The following is a 21,987-nucleotide window of genomic DNA, read 5'->3' as shown; positions in this document are numbered from 1 at the left end:
CTTTTACATTCTGAAACTCAATGTGGATGAACATATCTTGTTTATAGCCAAATGTAGTATACATCTTGTTGATTGTTAGTTTGTAATAATAGCTGACAGAGCAGCCAGATTTTCTTTTAATTGCTCTAAGGAAAAATACTTTTGTCTATTAACCTGAATATTTAGGACACCTAGTGAAAAATCACTAGGAATAATGATCAGTATAAATCAGGTTGGAGAGGTAGCTTGGACTAAATAAAATATTTAATAGAAGAAACTTTCATGGTTTACCGTTGACATATATAGACTTGGTCACTTAATAACAACAGACACAGTTGTTTTTGTGTGCATACAGATATTCCTGTATGCAAAAGCAGGATAAGTCTACCTGTACTGATCCTACAGAAATGGAAAATGTGAGAGTATAAGAAGCTACTATTGAGAGGAGAGACCCATCACTTTTGGGTCATGTTGAAAGAGCCAAATGAACTGGAAAGGTCTCTTTAAAATGAATGTCTCTTAAAATAAAGACAGTAAAATAAAGAAAGGCAAATGTATTCTTTGTAATGTTTTATTCTTTGACCTGAAAATTGAGATATATACCCTTAAAGAATGTCAGTTGCTTGGTTTTGGAAAGCTTCACAGAGCTCCATTTGAAACTCAAGGATACATCTCATGAATTGGGTTTAAAATAATTTGAAAGAGTTCTAATAACTTTTAAAATGAGAAATATAATGATTTCTTAATATCTACTAAGATTAATCAATCCATTCAACAGATGCGTTTAAGAAACTTATCCTGAAAATATGTTTACTGGCTAGAATATGTTTTACTCTTCTGTTTCCTTCTAGTATATATACATGAAATTAATGATTGGGAATTTAAGAGTAATATTGAACACTGGAAACTTAGTATTCTTGCTCTATAGTCTTCTTTCAACTTTCATTAAATAAGAGTTTGAGATTATGGGTTTTTTTCCCCCCTTTGAGTTGGCTAATTTTATTTAGGCCCTTGACCCATGTAAGTTCTTAATGAGTTACATAAAGAATTATTAATTCTTTAGTTAACTATAGTGAAAGACTCTGAAAGTTTCTGACAAATGGAGATAGAAAGAACTATCTTTTATTAAAACTGGAAGCACTGGTGTTATTGAATGAAGATGTCTTTGGGGGGCAATGAGGAAAGTTCTGCTTTTAGATTAACCTCCTCCCCCCCCCCCCTTAGAAAGTAGACACCAACCCAGTGCTCCAGGAGGGTGCTGTGAGGAGTTTGCATCTTTCCCTTGGCTGGTAGACCTAATTTGTAAGGATCCCCTTTACCTGTAATTGGTAATGTCTTCAGCAAAGTGTCACCTCCAGGGAAGGGTGTCTGACTTGTAGTCAAAAGCCTGTAAGCCTAGTCCTAGGTGTAGGATCTTTTACAAAATTTCATTACCTGGAATTATTTCCTATTTTGTAAACTAAGACTGTTTATTTAGTAACCTATTTATTCAGCTGGCGTATGAACACTTCCTATTTGCTGCCCCAAGGGGTTGGGGCAGCAAATAACCAACTGGTGAAATGGAGGAGGTCACTGTCTATGGAAATAGCTGTGTGCACTCTTGGGAGTTTTAAATATTAAAATAAGTATGTAAGTTTGCTTTATTATCTCTGTGAAGTTCCATACTAATTCAAGAGGTTCTGACAACCAAAGACAGCAAGTCTAGGCTAAAAGCTTAAACTACAAACATTTGTTAGGTTGGATATGAGAATAAAATAAAAGATAAGCAGTCAGCCCTTGATTATTCAGATTGGCTAGAATTTGTGATTATTAATGCCCTTTGATTCTCCTTCTCCTTCAACCACCAAATATTGAATATGTCTCTGCTCATTAACACCTAGCTAGGACTGGGAAGGTGAAATGCTAATCAGCCAATTTGGCTAATTGTTAGATGCTATGATCCTTTTTTACTTACTTATTTTTGAAGTTGAGGAAGGGAAAAGCTGAAATCGGTTATTAAAATGTGGGCTCTAGATCTCTAAACTTTGTGTTGACTTCCCTTTCTTGTATTGAATAAATAAATTCAGGTATTTTATTTCTAATAAGTTATTAAAGAGAATGAAAAAACTAGTAACTCATCTGTTGTCCAGTGTGACTATAATTTGAAATTATATATTTCATATTGGCCAGTGTTTGGAAAATCTTAATCCTCTACATGGAAGCTTCAGGATTTAATAGATGCAACTTTAATTGTAGCCCTATATAACTAATTACACTTGCTAAGCAGATTTAGACTCGTAGGGAATCAATTTGGAGAAAATAATTTGAGACTACCTCCACCTTTTGCCTCTGATAGACATTGCAGGACCCTCCCCACACCAAATAAGGGTAAGAGGAATGTTCTGAGCAGTAAGAGCACTAAGAATAAATCTGAGTTATCATGGATAAGATTACTTTCAACTCTTTATTTCATGTTTTCTGACATAGACCCCAAGATCTGTAATTATCTTCGGAAAACTGCGGGGGCTTAGACAGTACTTTTTAGTTCTTTTGCCTTTTTTTTTTTTTTTTTTGCCTATCTGTCTTTGGGGCTGGAGGGCTGTGTGTGTGTGTGTGTGTGTGTGTGTGTGTGTGTGTGTGTGTGTGTGTGTGTTCCCCTAGAGTGCCAAGGGAAAAAAAAAGTGCTGAAGAGTCCTAGGGAGATGAGGCTATTTTTATTCGAAGCTGATACTTTTGCCTGAGCCACAAGTGCTGCTTGGAAAGGGCTCAGGTTGTTTCCAGGGGGAGAACTCTGCAGAGAAGAGACAAAGTTCAACAAGACAACAAAGGAGCAGCAGAAACAACCAGGAAAACGAAGAGCCCTCACGTTTTCATCTAGAACCCCCCATCAGAGTTCTCGAATCCTAAAGTATTCTGCAAAGTGCTGCTTGACTGGAACTTTTTGTCTGCCTTTTCCTTTCTCCAACCACCATGACTGAGATCACTGCTGAAGGTATTGCTACCATTTTCCAATAGTATCAACTAGAAAAAATAAAAACAAAAAAAAAGGTGGAAATTGACAGGCACATTGACAGTCAATGTGTCGACTTAAAATGTTCCTTTTAGGGTAATTTTCTTGATCAATGATTGTGTACGGAATCAGAGAAGGGGATTTGGGAGCTGAGAGGCTGACAGATCTGTGTGTTGGGGGAGTGAGAAGAGGTTTCTCTGAAATTTTGCATGTGGAAACTTCTTTGCTGTGCCAAAGGCCCCGCTGGTTACTAGTGTCACCCACACCTCTATAAATAGCTATGGTCATGTAACATGGCCGATATCTTACCTAGCAAAAATACACGGCTAGCAAAGAGGAGACCATGATGAAGTTAAAATGTTGCATTTAATGTTTAAACTTAGAAAAATGATTTTGAGCATTTTTGCCTCATGATATTTCAAAATGGAGATCTTAAGTGATTTTTATACAATTAGAGACATAAGCGCTCCCTCAAAATTTGTATGTATTTTACTATCGGTGGATATTCAGAGACAAGGTTTGAAATTGCACAAAATCACTATAGGTCAATATGATTTTTAAAGTACAGAAATTTGTAAGTGGCCAAATTCTGATTTCTTTTTACGTAGGCACATCTCTTTTCCCCCTAAATGATTAATTCTATCTTTATCGTAAACTAAAATTTTCTTTTTCAATGCTTATTCTGAAAAGGTACATGCTCTAAGCAAAAGCATATAATTTACATTATGTGACCATGCTAGCAATTGTTTTATGCAACACATGTAAAATATATCCCTTTAAAACAACTAAAGCATATTGAATACAGACATAATCCAGTTCTAGCCGCGGTAAAATTTGGGAGGTGGATCTAAAATTTGCTTCTGACAGCTGTAAGAAAATCAGACAGGTGGTGCTCTTGACAGCTTCCAAGTTGGATGCTGGTTTGTTTTTAATCAGACAACTGAAAAATAGAACATGTGCTTTTGGCTCTTTGGGCAGACAACAATATAGATACACAGTGATTTCAGAGTTGGAGATTTTTCTAGCTTTATAAGGATAAATGTTTTCCTTGTACCTTGCATTGAGAAATTTAGTCAGACAACCAAATTAACAAAAACAATTACTGAGAGATTTCTATGTATATCAGGTGTTTTGCTCAGGACTTTATGTGTGTTTACTTATTGAAACCTCACACAACCCAGTTAAGTTGGCATTATTATCTCCATTTTGCAGAAGTAGAAACTGTAGCTCAGATATTCGGTGACTTGCTCAAGACCCCAGTACCACCAAGATTAGGAGCTAGCTCCCTTAAATCTAGTTTGCATTTTTTTCTTTTCTGTAAGAGGGTATCAGGTTTATTCTTCACCAATTATAGTTGAGAATTTGCTAACTAATTATAAATAGCATTTTTCCTATTTCTTAGATCTTCTGAGTCACATAGCCTTCCGTTTATCTTAAAGAGCACTGTCTTGCTTACCCTGTACAAGTGATTACGATACCTGTGAATATATTTCCCTAACTCTGCACAGGACATGGACTGCCAGCTGATTCCAGAGGTCACTTGGCCAAACCATTATTGGCGTGTCTGTAGATTATGCTCTGCAGACTTTCGCACTTAATTCATAAAACATTTCACAGGAGAATTCCTGAATATAAAATAGAAGTTTTGTTTCTGTGTTATCCCCCTGGGACAGTTTAAAGTGTTCTTGGAACACCTCCTGGAGTCACCCATAAAAAATCATTGAATTAGAAGTAAATTAAAGATGTAAAAACACCACCTAGTTCCTGTGTGATGGTCATTTCCTACTCTCTGGCCTGAACAGTTCATAGGATCTATGTCATCTGAATCTCAATTATGTGCTTTTATCCTTTTCTGGGATGATTTATTAATCATATTTCTGAAATGAAAATTAGAGTGCCAACTCATATGAGCTTAACTTTTAAGGTTAGTACTACCATACTCATTCCTGATGGTTATCTAAGGTTTCTTACACGCTGCTCTACTATACATTTTTTTTTCTTTTTTTTTTCATGATTCTAACTTTTTATGTCCCATCTACAATAGACTTATTTCAGTCTTTTATTAGAAGTATATTTTTGTATGCAACCTTAGTACCTCCTGGAATAGCCTTTCCTCACATCTGCTGTATTTCTTTTCCCACCATTTTGGACACATTACTGAAATGTAAGTACTGCTTTAGTAGCCTTATGACATCCACTGGTTACTCTTCCCATCCATTAATCACAAAACAAGCAAACACCTTAGATAGAGCTAATGTACCTCCTTAGAGAGTTCTAGCCCACTGTCATCACCTCAATTTCTGAGGCTCACAGGTTATATGACTCTCCTATGGTCATCAATAGTTCAGGGAGGTCTGAGGATACAAATCATGTCTCCTCTGGTTTATCCCGGTGCTTATTAAACCACAACGCAGGGCATGTCCCTAAAGCTTACCAAGTTCTTCTCATAGATTTCCATGGCATGTTCCAAGCTGGATTACTTCACCTGACAAAAGAAAGGAAGTAATTCAAGATATGGAATTTTTTTTTAGATACAGAGCAATAGATTAGCTAAAACTAGGACAAAGTTGAACCCGAAAGCATTTTAGGGAAACAACATCTTTTGATTCTCGCCATAATAAATGAATAAAGATAATTATAGTGACAATGATAATAACAATTCACATTGATTCAGAAGACATTAAATGTCAAGCCTGTATTAACCTTATTATATGATCATTTAATCCTCAGAACAACCAAATGAGATAGATAAATTATTTCTATTTATAGACTAGAACCAGAGGTTTAGAGAGGTTAGGAATTTGCCTGAATTCACACAGCTGTATAAGGCGTAGCTAGGATTCACACCCATATTTCAGATCCCAGAGTCATGTTGAATACTTCCTCCTGTTGTATGAGACTAATAGCTTGGTATCAATTCAGAGGTTAATGGGAGCCTATAGTAGGCCCCTGTTCTGGTTTGGCCCATGTTACATTGGGTAGTTTAGAGCTGGCCACAGACTGGTTCACTCAAATAGCACTAAGGTTTAAGACTATAAATAGCCATCTACCCTCTTTTCAGAGGCTCAATTATTCCTAAATTAATGCCAAAGTTAGCTCCCCCTTCTGAGGTTCATATGAATGTTCAATTACCAATGTCAGCATCTATTTGAAAGCATATATCACTATGCAAAAATACCTTTCTGATAATTTGATAAATGAAGTTGAATCTTAATAGCTTTGTTAAAATGATGGGACGTTTTTAAAAAGTTGATAAAATATGTAATATTTTCAAATTGCGTTAACTAATCTACAGTTAAACTATGCTTTACACTAACATTTATATAATTGTGTTCTCTGGGTCTAATGACCTCCAAATATCAGTAAATAAAACATTTATGTAATAGATTCCAGTTGGTGAAATCCTATATATGTGAATAAGTTAGCATTACTAAAACACTTAGTTGAGGAAAATTATTATTTTAAAAAGTTAGAAGTTATGTCAAACTCAACTTCTAAACTATTAATATTACATAACTGCAGAATTCAGGAGAAAGGTCATTGTATTCGGCATGGAATTCTTTCCTTACTATTAGTTCAATCACATCATTGCTTCTGCAACAAACCTATGAGAGGATTCAATTTCAAAATTTAAAGCAAAAATGGTCAGTTTTTATTTTACACAATGCACTGCTTTGACAGAAATCTATAGCATATGAGTACCCACTATTGTTTTCAGAAAAAATAAATAAAAAGATCAAGAATTCACAGCCAGACTACTTAACAACTATGTGCACAAGTTATACCATCAAAAACAACAGGTATTAAATTAAGAGAAGGAGGAGCTCTGACTTTCACTTCTATATTTATCTTGCCCAAAGCAAGAGTAGATACTCTGGACTAAGTGGAGATGATTTGTGGGTGGGAGGAGGCGGAAGAGAATGAAGTTCCAGGGTCAAACTCTAATTACTTCTGGGTTATGTTCTCCTAGTCAGAAAAAGCAATAAACCACATATAGAAAATGATTTGTAGTTCTAGGAACACATTTTAAAATACAAATGGATGAAATGATACAATGTTTGAAATTTGCTTCTAAATAATACCTAGAGAGGAAATGTAGATGGAGTGTGGTAGTTTAGGGTTAGCCATGAGTTAATTGTAGTGGGGTTGGTGATAAGTATGTGGGGTTTCATTATAATATTCAGTATTCAGTCTGCTTTTGTGAATTTTCAAGCCTCTCCTTAATAGTTAGATAAAAAGAATAAAGCTGATGTTTTTAGTAAATTATTTTAATAATTTATTTTTTGTAATATAGAGGGTGCCAAAAAAAGTATACACATTTTAAGAAAGGAAAAAATTATTAAAATTGTAATACTCAACATATACCAATAGCAAACAATGAATACAAGTCACGTTTGACTTCTGCAATTACAAGAGGTGCTCAAAGTGGTTACCATCAGCATCCAGAAAATTCTGATTATGGCGAACTACTTCTTGAGCAACATTGACCAAAGTGTCCACTTGTACATATTTTTTTGGCACCCTGGGTATATAGGTCAGTGAATCCACTGACCACCAAATTTATTTGTTAAGTGCAAGTTACTGTCTATATTGAATACTCTGTTGCCGTTGGTATTAGACACAGAGGGGCCCAGAAATGTACATTACAGTGTAACAGTAGATGAGGAAATAATGATTTTTAAATATATTCGTTATAATGTGGGAATCTGCAGGTTAGTTTCATATCATTTCTCAAAATCATTAGTGACTTTAAAGACATTAATTAGTAGCAGATCATTTTGAGATGATCCATGTGAAAACCTGAGAAGTCCAAAACCTAAGGAGTCAATATCATGCAAGGAAAAATAATTCCCCAAAATGCAGTGGTTAGGAACATCATGTATATTTACAGGGTATTAAGTACTAAGGTCTTACACGAATATCTCTCTTAAAAATCACAGAAACCTTGAAAGGCTGGAAGACAGATATCACATAAACCGAATCAGTCTGACTTTAATGCTTCTTGATCCTCTTTACTGCTCAAGTTGAATTTAGAAAAAAAGAGAAGAAAAGCAGATTTTGAAAACCAATGGGCTCTATAGTTCATTGAAAATAGGAGAGAAAAGTAATGCAGAGTTGAGAGAAGGCAGCGTTAAAATAATTAAAACCACTGTGATAGAGTGGAAAGTCTGTGAGGTTTCGAGTCAGAAACCAGGTTCAAACATTAGCTCCACTACTTCACCATTACGTAGGTGGTCTGGGGACGATGAGGGGGCCTTATAGGAGGGGTCATGAAGTAGTGGATGAATCTTTGTTAAGTGTGAATAATATAGCCAGATATATTTGTTTTTAACTTTTACAAGATTGTGCTAATTGGCAAATTAAGGGTTTTTTGTTTGTTTGTTTGTTTTTAATTGTGCAAAGTATGCATGATGCAAAATCTGCAGTGAAAGTGCACAGAAAATGTGTCTTTGTAGTGTCAGTTCTATCTGGGTTCCATTAAGAAGCTTTTTGTTGTAGCTTTTGTTATCTGTAATAGTGACGCTCCCCTTCCCCCATTCCCCCACAACAAACCTTTAGCACACAGTACCTGTGGGAAATGTTTTATTTGACAGCTTAAATGCTTCTCATTTTTTTCCTACTTATTTTTGGTCATCATTGTGACTGTAATTTAAAAATCATGATCCTTTTACAATGTAAAATGAATGGAGGCTATTCAGCTATTCAAAGGGCTTAGGAATGCCTAGAGACTTAAAATCTCCAATGCTGTTTGCATTAATTTTTAATCAGTTAACAATATTTAATATGAGAGAAACATAAAATGGTGCAACTAAGCAATTTTAAAATCGTCTACATTGACCTTTGGGTTGAATATATCAATTTGAAAAGAGAATGCATAGATGGTTATGATTTTCCAGTTAAGCTTTTGGTTTTGCAGTAAAGGAGTTGAAAACAATATTGTCTTTTATTCCTTCAAATTAAAAGAAACCCTTTGGGGACACACTTAATATACGTAAAAATGCATATTATCTAAAGTAACAGTTTAAAAATTGCAAATTAGAGGACAACCTTTATCTGGTAACTATGCATTAATATCATACAATAATTCCAAGTTTATGGACTTTAGTTTCTGTTCAACTTAGAGTTCTAGGAAGATCTGTCAAAGTTAAGTTTTTTGTTCTCCCCTGGACAATATGAGTGCCATGCATGGTTTCTGATAGGAAGTGACTATTTGAGTGTCACATAAACATGTATTGCCCCAAGTAAGGGTTTTTCAGAGATAGATAGAACTAACTTCCTAGTCCAAAATTATAGTTTTTTTCATCTTTAAAGGATGTTAAAGAGAATATTGTTGGTATATATATATATATATATATATATATATATATATATATATATATAAAATGAATAAAGTTCTCCTCTCTGTACAAGTTATGCTCTCTAAACATCAAACTTCTCCATATCTCTGGGCCAAAGCAAGCTGTCAAAGGCACATAGAATTTATGATTGTGAGAGATCCTTTGGTATGTAAAAACCCTGTTTCCTCATAAATTACAGAGTCCATTTCAGTTATAATATACTTAACTATTACATTTAAATATGTGTGGTTTAGATATTTTCTAATTTGGTATCTGTGACTGGGGCATATGGTCTTCACTTAAATAAGTTAAAGATACAATCTTTTAACCCAGAAGAAGATAATTTAAGAAAGATAATTTATATTAAGCAGCCAGCTTTTTACAGGGGACACTTGGTTTTATTCAGACAGCATGAGGCCAGACCTCGTCGTCATACACTGGTTTTATCCTCACTACGCATTTGCTGCATCATTCTCTTCTCCCTGACATGTTACTGAAATGCTCAGAAAAACAAAAGAAAGAAAGAGATCTTAATATTTAAAAGTTAGTTTAAGGAGGTCCTCGCACATTGGTGAGCATGTGGATGTGAGAGAATCAGTTTCCATTTATGTATGTTTTCAAAATACATTGTTAGCAAGGTTTCCCTAAAAATTTATTTTTGCCTTTTAAAACAAAATCATCACACAATTAAAATAATTTTCTGTGTTAGATACTTGACATAATGTCAGAACAAAGTGGGTAAATATCAAGTAACACTTCTTTGACATTCAGTACTGGAGCTATTGTTTTTGTCTCTGTTTATTCTTATTTAACTTATGTATAATTTCCTAAGGGAATAAGAGTGTACTGTAAATCTAAAGTTACCATAGTATGGTAAAACACCAAGTTTGTGAATTTAATTCCACAGAAATATTAGGCATTGCATTTAGAGAAAAGCAAAGACGCAAAATACATTCATTTGAAATGTAACAACATTTTAGACTCTGGTATTAATAACCGACCTACAAGTAGATTTATAAAGCAGTAGGTCCTGTTAGAGGCTCAGTTGTAGTCAATATTTTAGCACTATTAGGTACCAGGCTGGATGCCAGATAGTGGGGGCATTAAGATGATTAATGCAAGGTCCCTGACTCTAATGTAGTAGATTGAAAAACAAGCAAGATAAAGCAAAAAAAAAAAGATCAGGAAAATGAAGAGTGGACAGATTTAAAAACATGACTCCAGTTGGATTTATAAATGATGGGTATTTAATTTAGTTGAACAAAGTCATGCTATCGTTCATAAATCTTATGATTAGTGAACACGTTGAAACTTGCTGAAAATAACTTTGGAATGATAAAAAAAAAGTGCCCTATTCTTGATTCTGATAATTTGCAGTGCACTTTCCATTGGTGAGAAGGTGAAATGGCTTGCCAAAGATTAAGGAGATCCAGAGTAGGTTTGATCAATGTAGAGGTAAAGGAAAAAGAGATAGGTAGTAGGTAAGAATTAGTGGTCTATAGGATGAAGCCCTAGGATGGCCAAGGTACAGAGTTACGTAGCTCAGAAATTGGGTAAAAGCCCTGGTTGAAATACTTTATTTTTGTTAAGACAACATATTGCTGCAATATTGCAAAGGTTGAATGTCTTATGTTCTTGATTTATTTTGAAATAGTTGTTTATTATGATTTCTAGTTTTGTTTCCTCCTACATGAGGGTTCTCCCACTATTTGTATTTCCATTGCTGCCTTTTATACCCAAATACTCTAGTTTAACCTTAGTTTGTATTTATGGAGCACCATTTCCAATTCATGAAACATGATGAAATAATATTAATACTAACTGTCAGACAGGTACACACTAAATAAGTTTCTTCAGGTTAATAATGAGAAATCCACTGTTAAGTAAAAAAACGAATTCTATGGTCACTGTTGTTACTGTATTACTATGGGCCAGTGGTCTTGTAAAGACATCCTATAAACGCGATGCAATAAGCATTGGAGCAAGACAAGAGGGTTTTCTAGATGCTAGGGAAAGGCCTTTATCAAGGAAAGGCTGAAGAGACATGGTGCTTATTCTAAGGCTCAGAAGATTAAACAAAGAAGTACCGAGGAGAGCAGAAATAACTAGATTAAAGCAATAAGTCAGCAGACTCCTCTAGAGACTTTGTTCATAGTGACTGGAAGAGTTGTATCAGAAATAATAATTTTGACAGTTGCCGGAGACCTGCTTTAACTACTCTGTCTCTGCATTTGAAATGTTTTGTAGGTCTTGTCTAGAATGAATCATTATAACCGTCATCTAGTCTGGGCCCCTGTTTTTGAGTAACATAGGCTCTCAATACCCAGGTGTTTTATATCATGGTATCTTATCTTTGTCCCATCACTCTGTCATTCACCTGTTGATGGAGAAGGGCAAAACTGCTGACACCCTGAAAGATATTCATTCACGTAATAAATACTTACTTGTATATATTTGGAGTATGTTCTTTTGCCAGTAATTGTGTTAAGTCCGAGAATGAAATGTGAAACATCTATAAATGTAGCACTCAAGGAGAAATGAAATCATTGTATGAATAGCTGTAATGCAAAAGGCTGTTTCCTAAGACGTTCAAAGTTTCCTAAAATAACTACAGATAAAATTACGTGTAAAAATTGTGAGATAGATTCTTTGGTTTCTCATCACTCAGCTCTAAAGTAGACAACATTTACTCATATGAAACAACTAAAAATGAATTAATATATAACAAATAAATTAAGTGTTATGAGATATGATTATCAGAGAAATCTGAGAAAATGGAAAAATAGATGAACTTCATTGCCCAGAGACTCTTATAATGGAGTAGAACTTAAGTTTAAACTTGAAGGATGTTTCTAACTGAAAGAACAGGGACATAAAGGAAAAGCAAAGAATTACATTTTATCAATTTAGATCCTAAAAGTCCCAGGTTAATTTATTTAACAAATGATTATTTATTATATTTTCACTAAATCTTGGCTTCAAGCTTTATGCTGGGGAATCAGAAATGGAGGAGACATATTCTATCGGCATTTGGATAGGGTAATTTGTCTGAAAGGTCTTTCCCAGACTTTGCAGGATAATTAGCACACAGTAGCACCCCTTACCATAATTTTGACTCCACAAACAAACCCAGGTATTTTCCTATAGGGATTCTAAACCACACCCTGGTTAACAACCAATAAGAACCTAAGACAAAGGTTCACATAGTGCTAATGGTCATGAAAGATATAGGATCAAGATGCTGAACTATGAGAAACTCCTGGCTTAGTTATCTTCTAATTTTACAGAAAAGGTTCTTTTTAGGTTACTAGAGGGTATTTGGATTGGTAGGAAGGTCCACCAATATCTTCCAGTCAGTTACCAACTACGAGTTAGTATACTAAGTATAGCCATCTAGTTCAATGATTAGAAAGTTATGAGGGATAGAGTGAAATCCTTGCTAAAATATAATTATATTTGGCTGTCTTGATTTGGTATTTTTAAATCTACAGTAGAAAGAAGAAAAGATGAAATATAGGAAGTATAGGACAAAGAGTTCACAAGCTAAACAGAATGACAGGATCTCTCCCCTTGAGAAAAATCAGTGAAAGGTGATGGCTTATTTTCTGTGTCCTTGAGCTAATGAGTTGAGAAGTGACAGCATAATTTGAGGAGAGGCACAGGTGGAAGCAGCTCTGATGAATAAACTGAAAGGCAGGACTCTGCAAAATTACCTCATATAGTTTTACAGAATCTAAGTAATAAACTTGGGGGTGGATTACATTTACTTGATAGTCACACCATATCACAACATGTTGAACTCTACATGTCTGCTTAGAGTATCTCCAATTTTTTTTTAATCCTTTGCATCACTACCAAAATAACAAATGTGTTTTCTAATCATGTAGGAAGTCACTTAAAATTAGTTCGTTAGGTTACACTGACCTATTTAGAAGCTAAAATGCCTAAGAATTCTAAGTGAAAAATGAACTAGATAATTGTGGCAATTTTTGAATAGTACTGTCCCACTTGGTTTTCAAGAAACCAACCAGCTTATCAGTTCAGTGTTACAAGAACTATTATGAGTCCACAGCTTTTAAAAGGTTTTGAATTTTTTCTTTAAAATTATTTTTATAAAGTATTGGCACTGAAAGCTGCATAAATGATATATAAATATATATATATATCATTTACTAAACAGTAATGGAGTTGACATCCACATAACCAATACCCAGATCAGGAACCAATATTTTCATCACCTTTGAAGCATATTTTCATCTCCCCACCTACTAACTGACTCTCATTTTGGTTTTGCTTCCCAATCAAGATTCCTGTTTCTCCAATTTTTCTCCAGCATGAAACAATATTCTGACTTTTTAAAAAATAACAATCATCTTCCTTTTCTTTATAGTTTTATGGCCTCCACATCTACAAACAATGGAATATAGTTCTGCTAAGTTTGTTGTTTATATAAATAGAACCACAAGCATGTATTATGTTATGTCTTGCTGCATTAATTCAACACTGTAAGATTCATCTATTTCGTTGTATATAGCCGTAGTTTGTTATTTTTCTTACTGAACAGTATTTCATTGTATGAATGTCAAAATTTATTTATTCATTGGAATTTTTTAAAATTGGGAATCTATTATGAACACACTGCTATGATCATTCCTCTTCCTTTTAGTTTAATATTTTATTGTTCTGTCATCAATGTAGATTTATTTCATGGCACTATGTTCTGTGATAAAAAGGTGCATTCAGCATGGAGAACTCACTTTGTTGAATCAAATTGGATAGTATGTATATTTTCCTTCAAATCTAATTAAGAAACATGGAGAAAAGCTGACCTCCGTGGTTACCTACTAGAAATGCCCCAGCTTATTTTTCAGAAGAAATCAATCTAGCCCCCTGAGATATATAAAATGGGTATTTGGGGAAGCAGGGAGAAAACAAATAGAATAGTAAGGACTTCTTAGAGACAAAGAAGGAATCCCCGTTATGTAGTGACCTCTATCTGAGACAGTAGGCAGCCACTCAGAAACTAACATTTAGACCTGCACAACCCGGAATAAAAAAGAGGTTATTCAACAAATATTTACTGAGTATCATGCCTTCTCATTGCCAGTCATTGTGCTTGCAGCTTGGCCAGTATCAACAAAAAACAACAACAACAAAAAAACAGTCCTTGTTTCACAGAGTTTATACTAATATAGAAAACATCTATCTGATGACTAAAATACACATCCTCACCAGATTCTGTATCTGGAGAGTATGGCTAAATTCTTGTGGGTTGGGGTCCCTTTATCTAGGATTCCTGGTAATTCCTATTCAATGGACACAATATTTAATTAGACTTTAATGACATTTATTAGAATATTGCTATTATTCATCTTCAGGCCAGACTTACTTAACTTTCCAGTTCCACTCTTTCTGCTTTTAGATCAGGACCTCCTCTTTTTAAAAGGAGCCCTTTTAAGAAAGATACCTTTATCTACTTCATGTTTATTTTTCCAGCTAAAATTCTCAAAAATGATCCAATTTCCAATTTAATGGAAACAGTTTTCATTAGTGTGGAAAGCCAAACTACCTCAGTGGGTGAGGAAAGAAGGGTTAAGAGAGAATTTTTATCCCCTTATGTTTTGTTATCTCTAAAAGTGAAAGTGAAAACAACTCTATTTGTAAAAATTTATGAAGGTTTTGAGTACAATAGGCAATTTTTTGTTCAATTTTTAATTTTAATTCATTTTGGGTCAAAATGTATGAATGCATGTAAGCTTTCATAGCATCAGCATCATCTGGGAACTTGTTAGAAAGTTTTACTTTTTTAATTAGGTTACTAATTAAGATACACCTCAGACTTTCTGAATATTAAACTATAAGAGAGAGGCCTAGCAATCTGTTTTTTTAATACTCCTTTCAGATGATTCTAACATACACTAAAGTTTGAGAACTACCACTATAGTTAATTAAATATAGAGTTTTAATAATATCACTACTTTCAATTATATTAGGAGTAAATATCCAAATCATACATATAATATAATGCCTCAAAATTAATATACGATAATTGAGGATTTTTTAATGACAAATTTATGTTCATGTGCAATATAAGGTTCTTTTCATGGGCAAAGTAAATCTGAAGAATAGAGATGGAGAAAAAAAAAAAATCAAAGAAAGTTAGAACTGTTTACCTGGAAGAAAGTAAAGGTGTATGGAGGCCAACAGCTCAAACTGTGCATACTGAAACTTGTTAAAATGTTCTGAATCAGCTATTACTCTGACCCTACAGAGTTTTGTCTTTTTCCCATTTGCTCAATCTCTAACCTTTTGGATTTTTCTTTTTTTTTTTTTTTTTGCCTGATAAGACTGTTGGCATTTTAGTACATTTTTTTTCCTTCTTTCTTTCTTTCTTTTTTTTTTTTTAAATAATTTAAGTTTATTGGGTGACAATGGTTAGTAAAATTACATAGATTTCAGGTGTACAATCTGTAATACATCATCTCTATATCACATTGTGTGTTCACCACCCAGAGTCAGTTCTCCTTCCATCACCATATATTTGATCCCTTTTAATGAGTTCTCATTTCTTGATTGTATCTTTTCCTCTTTATTCCCACTGTTCTTGCTTTAATTTAAACTCCCATAATTTCATATTTGGATCCTTTTATGTAGCACATTGTATTTTTCACAAGTGTCAGCAGCAATATTTCCCACCACACATGTTGTTCTTTTAATGTGACCTTGACTCTTTTTCCACTGGGAAGTGTTGTCTATTTTCCTTCTTCTTGAACCCAGGTAGACCTGTGTGACAGCCTCAACAAATAAAACACAATAAAAAATGATGCTATATGACTTCTAAGCGTAGATCCTAAAAATGCCGGGCATGTCTATCTTGTCCTCTTGGGATATTTACTTTTAAACCATACTGTAAAAAAGTTTAAGCATCCTGCAGAGGCCCAAAATACAAAGAAAAAGCTGTAGGTCAATAAACCCAGCTGAGTTTCCAGTCAATAGCCAGCACCAACTCTCCTCCCATTTGAGTGAGCCATCTTGAAAATTGATCCTCCCATCCCCAGGTGAGCCACTCTAGGTAATACTTGTGGAACAGAGATAAGCCATACCTGCTGAACTCTAATCAAATTGCATGTTTCTGAGCAAAATTAATAATCACAATTGTTTTAAGCCATTAAGTTTTGTGATGCAGCAACAGATAAATGATATACTACGTAAGCATGTATGTAATTCCCTGACCTCTAACTCATCTTGCATATGACTACCAAATTAAACCTATAATGGTATAGAAACCATGAAATAATGGTAACTTACTCAGAGTACACTTGCTTTAACCAGATGCAACATGATGTTAGACGATTGTACAATTGTTATATCTCTCAGACTTTATCATTCATTTATACACATATGTATCCCTTTATTCATTCAAAAATATATAAGGAATGTTAACTGTTATAATAAAGGGTTCTAGTTACTAGAGATATGTTCATGAAGAAAAGGAAAAAGAAAGAAGAGGGAAGGAGAAAGAGGAGGAGGAGGAAGAGGAGAATGGGGAGGGGCAGGAGAAAGAGAAGGAGAAAAGAACAAGAAGGAGAGAGAAAGAAAAGGAAGAGAAGGAGGAGGAGGAAGAGGAGGAGGAGATGAAGGAGAAATTCCTGTGGTCAATAGACTTATTGCAGCAGATTCTCAATTCTCAAGAGGGGTGGTAATTGAGAATCTGGTGCCATATATATATATATATCTTAAATGATGCCCTGGTTGCAGGCCAGGGAATTGAAGAAACTTTCACTTTCAATATGTAAGATCCCCCCCCCACATAATACGTTGCCCTATTGAGCAAGCCTAAGCCACACTGCATGGAGGAATGTTCATGTAATATCTATTGACAAAGAGTAGAGAAAATATTAGTCATGGTATGCATAATAATGGCCCCCAAATATATCCATGCCCTAATCCCCAGAACCTGTGAATACCTTATCTTCCATACCAAAAAGGAATTTTCAGGTGTGATTATATAAAGGACCTGGGGCTAGATTATCCTGGATTATCTGACTCTAATCAAATAAATTCATAAAAGTGGAGAACCTTCCTGGCTGTGGTCAGAGGGAGATGTGATGCCAGGACTTGACCAGGCATTACTGCTTTAAAGATGGAGGGAGAGGCCATGAATCAAAGAACACGGTAGCTTGTAGAAGCTGGGAAGAGTAAGGAGACCAATTCTCCCCTAGAGCTTCCATAAAGGAATGTAGCCCTGAAGACATCTTGATTTTAGTCCCTGGAAACATATGTTGGACTTCTGAGTTACAGAACTGTAAGATAATTTGTGTTATTTTAAGCCATCGAGTTTGTGGTAATTTTTTTATGGCAGTAGTAGAAACCTAATATACCAGTGTCTGATTACTGTAAATCTCTTTTATGTACCAAGAGTCAAATTTTGAGAAGGATCATATAAAATTGACATAGAAGAATTGCAAATTTATTTCCATGAAATATTTTTACCTAAATCACTTTTTAAATAAAATGAATAGGTCTCCTTTCTATATACGACCCGAAGCTAAAAAGCAGTCAGTTTTTAAGGTCACAGAGCTCATTATTGGAACAATTAATAGTGGATTAATGAGTAGCTTATTCTTTCTGTAAAAACATATGCTGATTTTACTTCCAAAAATAGAGTTTTCTAGTGAGATTTCTCCCTTAAGAATCAGCAAAGTTAGAGAGACACTTCATTTTGTTTTGTATTTCCACCAATGGATAATTGCAGATCTTAGGAAAGAACATTATAGTTTGTGTAATATTTATTCCTTCTTAATATCTCTACGATTGATCTGTTTCCATTCAATTATATGAGCATTTCTGAAACATGAATTGTGACTTGTTTTATAATCAGTAGCATTTGTATATATATTTAGTCACCTAAGCACAATATCTAATACATATTGTCCACACTGTTTAGATGATCATAAAATGAACTTTAAAAGGCTCCCTTAGTTCTTAAACCAGGACACTTGCCCTTCTATGGAATGGGTATCCTTCACCTTCCTAGGTTTGCACACACCAGGAAGCAATGTACGTTTTCTACTGGATAAGAGCCTATTAATAGAAAGCTGACACTGCTGTAGTTTTAAAAAATCAGGTCAGAGATTAATTTCATGAAACCCACAGTCATGTCAAGTAAACATGATCTATTTGAGGTAGGTGAAAGATGTGTGATCACTTTGTTTGCTGTTCAAACTAAAATAAATATACCTCCCTTTTATATTTGGATTCTGAAACCTTCTTTTTTTTTTTTCTGCTTAGAACTTTTAAAATATCCTTGCATGAAGTTCCTGCAGATTTTAAACTACTGACATAACCTTTGTGCTTAAATATCTTCCCACTAAAACCAACTAAAGAAAAAAAAGTGATCAGAATATGGGATATAAGAAGATATGACAAATGAGGTTTATTAACATTGTTGAAGTAATAAAAGTTAGAAAAGTAAAACTTGGAATTAAGTAAGCATAAAGTTAGATTTGTAAAAAAACAAAATTGCCTTAATTTAACCTGAAAACATTAGATGTCTGTTAAAGGGCAGAATGCAGGTAGATATATCTTTGATGATGAATATTAAAAGACATTTTTCAGAAAGGAAAGAATACAGTAACAGTGGTGGCCAGTTAGCTCAGTTGGTTAGAGTGTGGTGCTAATAACACCAAGGTGCTGGTTCGATCCCTGCATGGGCCACAGTGAGCTGTGCCCTCCTTTAAAAAAAAAAAAATACAACAACAGAGTAAAATTGCAAGTGGTGAGAAACCATAAATACATGGCATGACATTTATGTTGCATTTACACAATATAAATGCATATAAATAAATATGAAGTGTACATATATTTTACTTGTGATGCACAGAATAAAATATAAATATAAAGTTTTATCTTAATAAATACTGAGTTCTTACAATATATGAGACACTCTTACAAAGCACTAGAAGAAATTATTTGGTAACCATATAACAAAGGTTGTAATATTGTAATAGGGAGATACACTTTGATAAATGTAATTAATGTAATTTTTTAAACATTTGTTTTAAATGCCAGTGTGCCAAAAAACATATATAAAAGTGGACACTTTGGTCAACATTGCGCAAGCAATAATTCCTATAATCAGAAAAGTCTGGACGCTGATGGCAACCACTTTGAGCATCTCTTGTAATTGCAGAAGTCAAACGTGACTTGTATTCATCTTTTGTTATTAGTATATATTGAGTATTACAATTTTTATAGATTTTCCTTTTTTAAAATGTGTATACATTTTTTTGGCACCCTCTGTATAATGGTAGCTTAAGGTCAGCAGCTAGTAATGATATTTTTATTCTAGAATAATTTTGCAAATATGTCTTATTTTACTAAATATATACTTCATATATCTTTGAACTAATATTAGAGGGGTCAATTTAAGGTTATTTGAAAAATAGCTAAGTATTGTTTCATAGTAACATTCTTATGTTTTTTAAATGGTGGAGAGTTTAAAGTAGGAAGTGATTTATACATACCTACTTAAACCGATATCTCCCAAACTTTTATGTGCATATGAATCACTTTTGAATTTTGTTAAAAGGCAGATTCTAATTCAATAGGTTTGGATTGTTGCCCGAGAATCTGCATTTCTAACAAGCTCCCAGGTGATGAGGATGCTACTGGTACATGGACCAGTCTTTGAGTAAGAAGATCCTTGAGCATGTTAAGGAATGCTTAAAGGAAAATGCTGCTTTGGGTTTTAGTCTCTAATTTTTCAACTGAAATGAATAAACAAATGGATATCCTGTGAGAGAGGACCAAAAGGAGAAAGAACATTTATTATTTATTTTTGTTTGACTCATTAAAGAGTGTGTATGATCCTTTTTAAGAAGAAAGGTTCATATTGCTGGTTAATTGTGTGCCATTCAACTCATATTCATTATATGTATATATAGTATCAAATACTTTCGATCCTGTCAAATCTTAAAAATATTTTTTTACCCTTTAATGACATTTGTGTGGTATTTTTATAAAGACAGATTTTAAAAAGAGATACAAATTGTATGACATGTTATTTAGATGATTTTTGACACTTAAAAATTATCTATTATCAGTATATTTGTTGAATATCACTGGGTATTGGGTATCAGATTTCAAAATGATTGGGCACATATCTCACTATAGTGATCTGTGGGCTATTTGTATGCTTCATGTAAAAAAAAAAAAGTTTCAACCAAACTGAATAAACGGTATTAAGCAGAAGGAAGTTGTTGAGTAATTAATAATGATGATGACTTTAATTTGTGCTGAGATTATGTTCTCTCTGTTTAAGGTGATGACTTTTGAATACTTTCTGTTGAGGGTGAGAAAGGTGAAGGGATTACAAAATACAAATTGGTAGTTAAAAAATAGTCATGCGGATATAAAGTGAAACATAGGGAATATAGTCAATAATATAGTAATAACTATGTATAGTGTCAGGTGGCTACTAGACTAGTCAGGGAGACCACTTCTTAAATTATATAAATGTCTAACCACTATGCTGTACATGTGAAATTAATATAAAATAATATTGAATGTCAACTGTAACTGATAAATTTAAAAAGGGTGGAAAAGGGGAAGGGGAAAAGAGGCCCACATTTCCAGGTATAAAACAAATAAGTCATGGGGATGTAATTTACAACACAGGGAATATAGTCAATAATATTGTGATAGCATAGTATGGTGTCAGATGGTTGCTGGACTTACCATGGTGATCACTTCTTTAGGTATATAAATGTTGAACAACTATGGTGAACCCCTGAAACTAATATAATATTGTATGTTAGCTATATTTTTAATAAAAGTCTTTTTAAAAAAGGAAATATGAAAATTTTGAAAATATATAATTAAATTTACATTTATTTATTTAACTGCTAGCAAATCTCTAGGTTTATTTCAACTGGAATTAGATGTGTTTTCTGGTATAAATGTAGGTTGAGAGTTTGCTCATGTAAACTCTGGCATCAGTTGAGCATTCCCAAATCCTGAGTCTGTTTTCCAGAACACAAGTTGGCACTCCATATTTACCTCAGATTTAGTCAGATTTAGTCAGTGTATGAAATTTTCCAATACCTTTGTAAGTGAAGGATGATGCAACTGCCTTTCACATTTATTTTGGGTCATAATTCACTAAATGTACAAGTTTTTCTTGTTATTCAGTACAACTAATTTTACCTTTATAGCATATTGTTATTGATTTTATTTCTATGATAAGAAAGAAATGTCATGATATAAAATAGGTAGAATTGTGGTAAGGAGAGTTGGAACAGGTTTCAAGGTCAATTCAAGCAATTTTATGTTAAAATATGAGTTATTCACGTATAAAATCATGTACCTGGAAACTAGTTCTAGTTTTTCTCCTGTCCCTAAACCGAAATATACTTACGCTGTAAAAACTGTCAAAGAAAATGAATATCTATCTAATGCTTGGTTAAAATACCCACGCAAATGTACTTAACATTTTCGTTAGAAAGCATTTGTGTCTAACAATACTATGACAAGATGTCCTCACCTAAATCATTCCTGTTAAGATTTAACACAATTTCCACTCTACTTTTTGAACTTGAAAAATAGGAGGTCACCGTTCCCTTTATAGTGTCCCCTTGTCTCCTAGAACACTAATCTTACATTGTTCTAGTCTTTTTACTT

The 21,987-nt window shown here is 33.8% G+C and overlaps 1 protein-coding gene across 20 annotated transcripts in view; it reads left to right on the top strand.

The window, feature by feature from the left end:
* Window positions 1-2,673: 2,673 nt before the first annotated feature.
* Window positions 2,674-21,987, top strand: part of TRDN (triadin) — a 339,477-nt gene continuing 320,163 nt past the window's right edge. For 14 of the 20 annotated variants that reach the window (XM_074333523.1, XM_074333522.1, XM_074333516.1 and 11 more), the window contains exon 1: window positions 2,676-2,950. In XM_074333523.1, the coding sequence (XP_074189624.1) occupies window positions 2,929-2,950 (22 nt within the window). In that variant the 5' untranslated portion in view covers window positions 2,676-2,928. Of the gene's footprint in view, window positions 2,951-21,987 lie in introns of all 20 variants that reach the window. The other 6 variants (XM_074333529.1, XM_074333528.1, XM_074333521.1 and 3 more) reach the window with 3 other exon arrangements.

Source organism: Rhinolophus sinicus, linkage group LG05, assembly GCF_036562045.2.
Source record: "Rhinolophus sinicus isolate RSC01 linkage group LG05, ASM3656204v1, whole genome shotgun sequence".
NCBI lineage: Eukaryota > Metazoa > Chordata > Mammalia > Chiroptera > Rhinolophidae > Rhinolophus > Rhinolophus sinicus.
The sequence above is the reverse complement of the archived record's forward strand: the minus strand, read 5'-3'. Positions and strand labels throughout refer to the sequence as shown.